Source organism: Lucilia sericata, unplaced genomic scaffold (assembly GCF_015586225.1).
Source record: "Lucilia sericata isolate MDLA Ls3-8-SP2 unplaced genomic scaffold, ASM1558622v1 Contig001802F_arrow, whole genome shotgun sequence".
Lineage (NCBI taxonomy): Eukaryota > Metazoa > Arthropoda > Insecta > Diptera > Calliphoridae > Lucilia > Lucilia sericata.
Window position 1 is genome coordinate 3,129 of NW_023995701.1, and position 12,296 is coordinate 15,424.

At 30.1% G+C, this 12,296-nt stretch overlaps 1 protein-coding gene across 1 annotated transcript in view; it reads right to left on the reverse strand.

Annotated features, from left to right (window-relative positions):
* Nucleotides 1–2,714: 2,714 nt before the first annotated feature.
* The window catches only part of LOC119612689, a 61,419-nt gene continuing 51,837 nt past the window's right edge, over nucleotides 2,715–12,296 (reverse strand). The window contains 5 exon segments of the mRNA XM_037968537.1: nucleotides 2,715–3,450; nucleotides 3,862–4,130; nucleotides 6,451–6,661; nucleotides 8,267–8,441; nucleotides 8,644–9,041. Of these exon segments, the coding sequence (XP_037824465.1) occupies nucleotides 3,013–3,450; nucleotides 3,862–4,130; nucleotides 6,451–6,661; nucleotides 8,267–8,441; nucleotides 8,644–9,041 (1,491 nt within the window). The 3' untranslated portion in view covers nucleotides 2,715–3,012.

The window sequence follows — 12,296 nt, forward strand, 5'->3', positions numbered from 1 at the left end:
TAGTTAGTTAGTTAGTTAGTTAGTTAGTTAGTTAGTTAGTTAGTTAGTTAGTAGTTAGTTAGTTAGTTAGTTAGTTAGTTAGTTAGTTAGTTAGGTTAATTATAATATTTATTTTCAGAGCGATTTGTCGATTGGCTCGTTTTTGCAGGTTATTTTTTATGACGTCATTTCGTTAGTTACGCTAACGAGCTAATTTGTTTGTTTATTACCTGCAAATTTTAAAATAAAGAACATATTTTTTGAGGTTTTTATCTAATTTTAGATTTTTAATTAAAACAAATTATTTTTAGTTATGTTTACAAATTTTATTTAAATATTTTAACTGAGTAATAATAATAATCGTAATAATTGTTTTAAATTAAAGTAAAAAAGTAATTTCTACATAAAATGAAATAAATAATAATAAAGTGTTGGAAATTATAAAATTTTTAGAGGCGTTGATTTAAATTTAACAAAATATTTACTTTTAAAAGCCATTTAAATTTTAAACTAGAGATTTAAACCAAATAATTTAAATATTAGTAACATTAATTTAATAGTTTAATGTGATTTAATTAAAAAGACTAATTAGTTTTAAATAAGTTTTATATAATATAAAATTTTAAATAAATTTTTATAACAGCCAAAATAAATTAGTCTGCAGAGATTAAAGACAGGGAGTGTTAGTTTAAAAGGGAATCATTTTATTTTGCTGTTGTTTATGATCAATAATAGTAATATTTTTTATTGAATACGGATCATATTCTTTCAATTGCTATTTTTGTTTTATAAAAAAGCTGTAAAAGCTTTGAAAACTCTTACAAATTCCTGAATTTTTGAAATTTTCTTTCATAACTTTTAGTTTTGTAAAACATTAATTCATGTTTGACTTGTGATCTTTAAGCTATTGAGAGCTTTAACAATTTTCCAATATAATCTCGCTTTGAAAATTCTCTAATATTTTAACAATCATAATTCTTGCAAGTCAAATAAATCATTTTCCGGCAACTTAAGAACTCAACTTAAAATACCTAAAATAGAAAATATTTTCAACAGATTGGTATCTTTGTGGCAATTAGTTATTCACGCTTTACTTTTAAAGTAAAATAGAAGTAAAATCTAAATGAAACAAACTGCAAATAGAAGAATCAAAGTTTTTTTTTTTTTTCAACTATAATTGCATATTGGTCTTGAAACCATTTTTACAATAACAAAATATATACTAAAACAAATAAAAAGAGCAGAGAGGAGACAAAAACTAAAAACTGCTTTCTCAGATTTTGCAATTAAATAGGGGATTAATATGTATAACGAAAAATATAATAATTCTTAAAAGTTTTTTTCTGTTTTAGTTTTTCTTTTTTTAGGTAGAGAGTTGGTGGGGAAGATGATGTTAAAGGTTTGCTGGGTTGGTTGGAGAGTGAAATGTGTTTTACAGCCAAAATGAGTAAAAATTATAAAATAAAACATAAAATTCTAGTGAAATTAATATAAATTTCAATTTAGCCTTAAGACTACAATTTAAAGACATGCACTGCACTTTTCTTTCATTTCCTACAACTACAAAAACTGAGAAGAAGAAAAACTATTATAGCAACAAAACCATTGTGTAGAGCTCGACATTGTATGTATGTATATGTAATATTTTTGTAAACTCTTACATACTTTATATACAGAGACATATTTGTTATTTTGAGTATTAGGATGGTCACAAAAAAAATTGTTCATGATGTCTTTCAAATTTGAAATTTTAAAAAATTTCTATATAAAAATTTGTTATAAATATGTATTTCCCTTAAAAAAGGAAAAAATTAAGAAAATTTAAACAAAAATTTTTCATTTTAAAGAATATTTTTCCAAAAATGTCTCTTTTTATAGAAAAATTTTCAAAAATTTCTCTTTTTATAGAAAATTTTTCAAAAATTTATATTTTTAATAGAAAATTTTAAAAATATTTCTCTTTTTAAAAAAAGTTTCCAAAAATTTCTCTTTTTATAGAAAATTTTCCAAAAATTTCTCTTTTTATAGAAAATTTTCCAAAAATTTCTCTTTTTATAGAAAATTTTTCAAAAATCTCCTTTTTATAATTTTTTTCCAAAATTTCTGTTTTTATAGAAATTATTTTCGAAAAATTATAATTTTATAACAAATTTTTCAAAAATCTCTCTTTTAAAGAAAATTTATCAAAAATATCTCTTTTTATAGAAAATTTTTAAAAACTTTCTTATTTTATAGACAATTTTGCAAAAAATTTATATTTTTAAAGAATATTTTTTTAAAAATTGCTCTTTTTAAAGAAATATTTTTGATTCACTTTTTATAGAAAATTTTTCAAAAATTTCTCTTTTTATAGAAAATTTATAAAAAATTTCACTTTTTATAGAAAACTTATCAAAAATGTTACTTATTACAGAAAATTTTAAAATTTTTTTTATTTTAGAGAAAATTTTTTAAAAGTTTCAGTTTTTATAAAAAAATTTTAAAAATGTATCTTTTAATAGAAAATTTTTTAAATATTTAACTTTTTATAGAAAATTTCTCAAAAATTTCAGTTTTTAAAGAAAATTTTCAAAAATTTCAGTTTTTATAAAAAATTTTCAAAAAATTTCCCCTTTTATAGAAAATTTTTTTAAAATGTATATTTTTATAGAAAAGTTTTGATAACATTTTTCAAAAATTTTAAATTTTCTTTCTATTTGTGGAAAATTTTTTCGAAATAATTGTCTTTTTTCTTCAAAACATTCTTTTTATAGAAATTTTATTCGAAAAATTTCCTTTTAATATTAAATTTTTAAAAATTTCTTATTTTTGTAGAAAATTCCTGTTTTTTTAAAAAATGTTCGAACAGAATTTAAGTTAAAAACATTAACATTTTCTTTTTCCACAGGACCATAGTAACACTCACACACAATTTACATAAATATCGCGTAAGTAAGTATACCCATACATTATAATTTTTCATTATGTTGAGTTTTTTTTCTGCTTTTGGGTGGTGATGGTGATGTTGATAATTTTTAGCTGTTGTTAGTGTTGTTATAGACTTTGTAACATCTTGTTGTAGACTTTAATATGATGAAATTCCTTGAAGGCATCGCGAAAACGTACTTTTTGTTCATTGCCCAATTTTGCATAGAAATCCTGAGCAGATGTCACGAACAATGCAATTTCGTGATGACCCAATTTTTCACAATTCATTCTTGTATTATTTGCTGATGATGTTGTTGGTGTTTTACTAGTTGCTGCTGCTGCTGTCGTTGTTGTTACTGTTACAGATGTTGTTGGTGTTGGTATGCCACTCAACAGCAACGGAAATAGTTTCATTAAATGAAGATTTATAGAAGCCGAAAGAAATACAACACTCAGACTCCAGACTGCTTTCTGTTCGGGCAACGCTAAAAACGTGGGCAATGAGCAGGTGAGCCAATCTTGTAATTGTTGTAAAAATGAAGAATCAATGGCCGAGCGGAAAACCTGTTGGAGAAAAGTATTTCAAAAGAAAAAAAACAAAAAATGAAGATTAAAGCAAGAACATGTACGTACGTAACACGCAGTATAATAAGAGTAAAATGTACATAATTACAAGTTATTTTTAATTACTATAAAGCAGAGAGTCTTAAAAATACGTTAAATTTAAATTTTTTTAATTTTGCTACTTACAAACTTGAGCCAAGATTTTATGTAAACTATTTTTTTAACTTAAATTTATAAACATTTTAAACTCTATAACAGTTAGTGATCATCTGCTTTTTTGTAATATTACCATAATACTCTTAAAATTTTACAGCAATATTTTTCTTTAATAAATATGACGTCGTTTCGTTTAATACGTATAAAATTATCTTTATAAATAAAACTAAATAACTATGATTATGGCAGACATACCTGAAATACAATCATGGCAATAACATCGCTGTGTGGTTGATTTATTGCTAAGAACTCCTTTATGACCTTCGTCAATATTTCTTTAGGTGGCACTAAATCACGTATCATTTGGCACAATACTTGCCCATAAATCCAAGCCGCTTCTTCAGTTGCGGTTTTAATGCATTGCAGCAAAATATCAACTTTATCAGTTTGTTGGGCGATTATCTCCGGGTCGTCTTGTACAATGCCATTACTTAATTCTGTATTTTCCAATTGTTTTGCCGAACCTATACATACACACGCATAAATATATACATAAATAGAAAATATATATTTGTATGTAAATGTATGTATTTTATATATTATATATTTTCTATATAGAGTTTGATTCGAAATAAAGGTAATTTGTATTTTCAAATATCCTAGTAAATAGTAATTGTTATAATAAAGTTAAATTATTGTATGTACATGTAGTTAAATACATCTATTTATACAAATACACACAAATCACTCCCACACATTTACACTACCACATAACAATAAATATAATCGCATTATAAACTTATTGTTAAATTTGTGGCGGTAAATCGTGGCACAACAATTATAAACAAAAACCAATCAAACAAACAATTGTTTACTTTGTACTTAGCAGCAGAGTATTTAAGGACTGTAAGCGTGTAGAAAATGGAAAACCTAATTAATTTATTAAATGCTAAAGATGTATGTGTGTGTATATTTAACAGAAACAGGAAAATCATTTAAAGAAAACTCAGTTCAAATTTAATTTGAAAATTTAAAAATGTTTTAAGATGTTCTTAAACTTACATTTGTAATACAGGGGATTGACTTTTAGTAACAAGTAACCACCGGATTTCCATTCCACAGGTATGGAAGTGTTGTTTGGTGGCTCATCATATTGGAAAGTGTTCTACTTACTCTGTTGAACCGAAGGTCGTGGGTACGATTCCCTAACTTCTTCTTTCAGGCATCCTACACCGGGAAAAACCTAAAGAACAACGAACGAACGAAACGAACGAACGAAGAACGAAGAAAGAACGAAACGAACGAACGAACGAACGAAAGAAACGAACGAACGAACGAACGAAGAACGAACGAAAGAACGAACGAACAACGAACGAAGAACGAACAAGACGAAACGAAAGAACGAAGAACGAACGAAAAAACGAACGAACGAACGAACGAAACGAAAAACGAACGAAGAACGAACGAAACGAACGAACGAACGAACACGAACGAAAGAACGAAACGAACGAAACGAACGAACGAGGGAACGAACGAACGAACAAACGAACAACGAAGAAGGAAGGACGAACGGACGAACGAACGAACGAACGAACGAAGAACGAACGAACGAACGAACGAACGAACGAAGGAACGGACGAACGGACGAACGAACGAAAGAACGAACGAACGAACGAACGAACGAACGAACGAACGAACGAGACGAACGAACGAACGAACGAACGAACGAACGAACGAAAACGAACGAACGAACGAAACGAACGACGAGCGAGCGAGCGAGCGAGCGAGCGAGAGCGAGCGAGCGAGCGAGCGAGCGAGCGAGCGAGCGAGCGAGGAGCGAGCGAGCGAGCGAGCGAGAGAGAGCGAGCGAGCGAGAGCGAGCGAGCGAGGAGCGAGCGAGCGAGCGAGCGAGGCGAGCGAGCGAGCGAGCGAGGAGCGAGCGAGCGAGCGAGCGAGCGAGCGAGCTGAGCGAGCGAGAGAGCGAGCGAGCGAGGAGAGAGCGAGCGAGCGAGCTAGAGCGAGCGAGCGAGCGAGCGAGCGAGCGAGCGAGCGAGCGAGCTGAGCGAGCGAGCGAGCGAGCGAGCGAGCGATATAGATCGATCTATCTATCTACCTATATATCTATCATCTATCTATCTATCTATCTATCTATCTATCATCTATCTATCTATCTATCTATCTATCTATCTATCTATCTATCTATCTCAAGATTTTACCCCTACATATATTTGGACTTTAGTAGTTGGTGGTATATAAATTAATCATAACTTATACGAATAGTCTCAGAAGATCAATATTCCTTTAAGACTTAATAAATCTATCAACAAGCACTATTAGAGTTATGGAATAGTAATTTAGTTTAATTCCCCGAAAAATATATAAACAAAACTTCTTAAGTTATCTCTTCGTTTTGACTTTAAAATCCCTTTATATTTTTTTAACAAAAATTTAAATTGAATAACATGCAAAACAAAAAATATTAATTCCAATTATCCAAAAGAGAAAAAACAAAAACACTAAACAAATTTGCCGATTTTCTTAGCAAAAACAACAAAAAATATATATATAAACTCCAAAAAATAATAATAAAATGTAATGAATAAACATAGAAAAATCAACACACAATCCTCAAATCAATAGATTTTTAATAAAAAAAAAAGAAAAAAAACAAAATGGAAATACAGAGCCATTATATGAAATCCTTTTTTTAACATTTAGACACACAAAACAAACAAAAATACACACATCCTTTCATTTCAACATACATCTGTAACAGATAAAAATGCTAAAAAAAAATTACATACATATGTATGTTTGTATAGAGAAAATATTTGTAATACTTACCCACATAAATGCAGGACAATAGTAATTTCAAAGCGGGAATTGAAAACTTTTCGTTTTCCAATTTAGCCAATTCAAGAGCAAGTTTTTCGATGCAGGGCCGCAACATTTGGTTTTGATTGTCTGCACCATGGCTGATGGTGGCGACACCACTACTACCGGTGCTACTATTGCTGCTAACTTTATTATCAAGGACAATCATACGTTCCAAACCCTATGGAGAAACAAACATTTATTTATTTATATATTGGGTATATGTATGGAGTGCAAATAAAAAAATTATACAAAAATATTTGTAAGTATGTAATGTATTTTTTGGGTTTTAACTATATATTTGTTGTTGCCTTTTTCTACTGTTTGCATTGCTTTTTGGTTGGAGGGTACTTTTTAGTCAGTACCAAAAAATAACCAAAACCACATGCAAACAAACAGCTGAATCTATCCCGTAATGTTGCAAGGAGTTAATGTATCGCTTTTATATAGAAATTTTTCCTAATTGTCTAACGACTTTGTAAGAGAATGATTATTATGATTAATTTGTCACTTTAGTGTTCTCAAGTAATCTAAGAAGAAGTTTGAAAGGAGTTTGTAGATGACATCATTAAACCACTGTTGGGCCTGTTGTGCGTTCATTGGAGATCAACAATATCATTTGGAGATCGAACCTTCAATCTCCAGAGTGAAAGACTAGAACACTAACCTGCTATAGGCTCCCTAAGATTTCCTCTAAGAAAGTTAAAACTAGAAGTAATCCTGAAGCCATTGTAGCTGTAAATCGAATTCCTTTTAGGACAAGTATATATTGAAATCACTAGACACTTAATAGACAAAAATCATAAGTTTGAAACCTCCCCTCCGAACTACAGGAAACCTACAAATACGATTGAGTATATGTTTGTTTGAAAATGAAAATAAAACAAATTAAGATAATAACAATAAAAATAAAAATAACAATTCCAATTGCAATTGAAAGTACATTCGTAAGTGTAAAACCAGTCAGTATAATACCAAAAACAATAACTATATACATACATATATGTACTAGTATGTACAACAATCGAAAAGCTAAGAGTTGCCATAACAAACTGTTATAGAACAATGGGGATTATGGATATTGTAAGTGTATATTGAAAACAATATACAGATTTTGAAAATCAAATAATAACTAGACATTTTTATAGGTTTTTTTTCTTGAGTTTTCAATTGAAATAAAAGTAAAATAACAACTAAACGATTTGATTGTAATCTGCTGGGAGGTCAAAGTTATTGTGTGGGTTTTTTTAGTCAAACATTTTAGTAGCTGCTTCAATATAAACAGTACAAAGTCATAAGTAGTACATACAAATAAAAATCGAATTGCATCAACGTTGGATACCGAAATTAAGCTAAACTGTAGGTTATAAAACCTCTAATAAGTTGATTGAGTTCTAGTCTGTCTGTCTAGAGATCGTGGGTTTGACTCTCACCAGAGACTGGTAAAGAAGCTCACTAAAGACCGTACATTGGCCTAGAAGTATTTCTTGGGATGAGATGTTATAAACATCCTCCTTTTAAACTAACTTATTGGCATCTCCTTTATCTGAAAATACAAATCCAGCAGCTAGGATTTGTATTTTCATTTACTTTTTTAAAAAAACAAACCAAATCAAAAATTGTTAGGGTTGTTTTATAATACAGTTTGTAACACTCATTTGAAATTTGATTAACAAACTAATAAAAGATTCAGTTTTTTTTATATTCTTTTCCCTTTGTAGATTTTTCTAGCAATAATATAAAATGAATTTTAAATTAAGGACTTGTTGGTCTGGTTAAAACTTACATGCAAACAACAGAGGTAGACTTGTTCATTGCTGGAATTTTTCAATAATTTCATTACACTCAATTTAGTATGATAAGCTAAATTGCATTGAGGATCTAGTTTTGAAGTCCATTCCATTAAACAATAGTTTAAAGTCCATATTAATTTTGTATGTACATCACTACATATTAAGGGGCTGAAAAGAAAATAAGAAATGCAAAAACATTTTCTTCAATTAATTCTCCAGTAAGATAAAAAAACGTTATTGTTTTAAACATGTTTACACCTACATATGCATGTAAGCACAATTATTTTCTCTTTTATCCTTAAACTAATAACAAAGAAATATCCCTTAAAATAAAAAAAAAAAAAAAAACTCTCAACATTTTCTCTCTTACCTTTCTTCAATTAAACCATGTTTATCGATGTATGCCAAAACAATATCCTTCAATCTCACCAACTCATCACTTAATTTGCCAATTGTTGTACTGGTCTTTGCATAACTTTCCAATAGACTTAACAGCCCATTGAGGGCAGCACATCTTATAAAAAGATGTGATGATTTTAAGTAATTTTTAATTAAAGCTTCCAAATTTAACATCTCCAAATGGGAGGGTATTAACATGCCTTTAGTCTTGCACAGCAAATAGATTAAATGTTGATGTGAGATCGTATCGTCCATCGGTATGTGAGACTTTAAATAGTCAGCCTTTTCCCAGATTTGTTTAATCTGTTCACGATTTTCGCAAATTTCAGTGAATTTCACTAAATTTGGTAGTATTAAAATGTGGTTTTGCTACAAAGGAAACGTAACGAAAAGATGAAATAAAAAGAAAATGAATTAAATAAAAACAAAAAGGAAGAAGAACAGACACAGACACACATACAAATATTCTTACTTTTGCATTTTTCAAAAATAAGAAAAAATATAATGGGGAGAAAAAAAATAACAGTAGAAAATTGTTATTCTTTTGTAAAGTCTTTTATAATATTCAACCATGTATAGAAAATATTCTTACACTCACACCTACTTATACACTTGTGTTAACATACGATTTTTGTAGGAAAAGGGAGTTCGTATATAGACTACAGTCCTAGAAGCTACGATAGACTGGTATTCACTATAGAGTAAACTAAAGAATAAAGTATAGTACCGACTTCAGACCAAACTATTCTATAGACTAGACTATAGACTAGACTATAAACTAGACTATAGACTAGACTATAGACTAGACTATAGACTAGACTATAGACTAGACTATAGACTAGACTATAGACTAGACTATAGACAGACTATATACTAGACTATAGACTTGACTATAGACTAGACTATAGACTAGACTATAGACTAGACTATAGACTAGACTATAGACTAGACTATAGACTAGACTATAGACTAGACTATGGACTAGTCTATAGACTAGACTAAGACTAGACTATAGACTAGACTATAGACTAGACTATAGACTTGACTATAGACTAGACTATAGACTAGACTATAGACTAGGACTATAGACTAGACTATAGACTAGACTATAGACTAGACTATAGACTAGACTATAGACTAGACTATAGACTAGACTATAGGACTAGACTATAGACTAGACTATAGACTAGACTATAGACTAGACTATAGACTAGACTATAGACTAGACTATAGACTAGACCATAGACTAGACTATAGACTAGACTATAGAATAGACTATAGACTAGACTATAGACTAGACTATAGACTAGACTATAGACTAGACTGTAGACTAGACTATAGACTAGACTATAGACTAGACTATAGACTAGACTATAGACTAGACTATAGACTAGACTATAGACTAGACTATAGACTAGACTATAGACTAGACTATAGACTAGACTATAGACTAGACTATAGACTAGACTATAGACTAGACTATAGACTAGACTATAGACTAGACTATAGACTAGACTATAGACTAGACTATAGACTAGACTATAGACTAGACTATAGACTAGATTATAGACTAGACTATAGACTAGACTATAGACTAGACTATAGACTAGACTATAGACTAGACTATAGACAAGACTATAGACTAGACTATAGACAAGACTATAGACTAGACTATAGACTAGACTATAGACTAGACTATAGACTAGACTATAGACTAGACTATAGACTTGACTATAGACTAGACTATAGACTAGACTATAGACTAGACTATAGACTAGACTATAGACTAGACTATAGACTAGACTATAGACTAGACTATAGACTAGACTATAGACTAGACTATAGACTAGACTATAGACTAGACTATAGACTAGACTATAGACTAGACTATAGACTAGACTATAGACTAGACTATAGACTAGACTATAGACTAGACTATAGACTAGACTATAGACTAGACTATAGACTAGACTATAGACTAGACTATAGACTAGACTATAGACTAGACTATAGACTAGAGTATAGACTAGAGTATAGACTAGACTATAGACTAGACTATAGACTAGACTATAGACTAGAGTATAGACTAGAGTATAGACTAGACTATAGACTAGACTATAGACTAGACTATAGACTAGACTATAGACTAGACTATAGACTAGACTATAGACTAGACTATAGACTAGACTATAGACTAGACTATAGACTAGACTATAGACTAGACTATAGACTAGACTATAGACTAGACTATAGACTAGACTATAGACTAGATTATAGACTAGACTAGACTATAGATAGACATAGACTAGACTATAGACTAGACTATAGACTAGACTATAGACTAGACTATAGACTAGACTATAGACTAGACTAAGACTAGACTATAGACTAGACTATAGACTAGACTATAGACTAGACTATAGACTAGACTATAGACTAGACTTATAGACTAGGACTATAGGACTAGACTATAGGATAGACTATCGACTAAGACTATAGACTAGACTATAGACCAAGCCTATAGACTAGACTATAGACTAAGACTATAGACTAGACTATAGCCTAGACTATAGACTAGACTATAGACTATGCTATAGACTAGACTATAAGACTTGACTATAGGACTAGACTATAGACTAGACTATAGACTTAGCCTATAGACTAGACTATAGACTAGACTATAGACTAGACTATAGACTAGACTATTAGACCTAGACTATAGACTAGACTATAGACTAGCTATAGACTAGGACTAAGTGTACTAGACTATAGACTAGACTATAGAAGACTCTAAGACTATGACTAAGACTCGACTATAGGACTAGGACTTTCGACTAGACTATAGACTAGACTATAGACTAGATATAGACTAGACTATAGACTAGACTATAGACTAGACTATAGACTAGACTATAGACTAGACTATAGACTAGACTATAGACTAGACTATAGACTAGACTATAGACTAGACTATAGACTAGACTATAGACTAGACTATAGACTAGAGTATAGACTAGAGTATAGACTAGACTATAGACTAGACTATAGACTAGACTATAGACTAGAGTATAGACTAGAGTATAGACTAGACTATAGACTAGACTATAGACTAGACTATAGACTAGACTATAGACTAGACTATAGACTAGACTATAGACTAGACTATAGACTAGACTATAGACTAGACTATAGACTAGACTATAGACTAGACTATAGACTAGACTATAGACTAGACTATAGACTAGATTATAGACTAGACTAGACTATAGACTAGATTATAGACTAGACTAGACTATAGACTAGACTAGACTAGACGACTAGACTAGACTAGACTAGACTATAGACTAGACTAGACTAGACTAGACTAGACTAGACTAGACTAGACTAGACTAGACTAGACTAGACTATAGACTAGACTAGACAGACTAGACTATAGACTAGACTATAGACTAGACTATAGACTAGACTATAGACTAGACATAGACTAGACTATAGACTAGACTATAGACTAGACTATAGGACTAGACTATAGACTAGACTATAGACTAGACTATAGACTAGACTATAGACTAGACTATAGACTAGACTATAGACTAGACATAGACTAGACTATAGACTAGGACT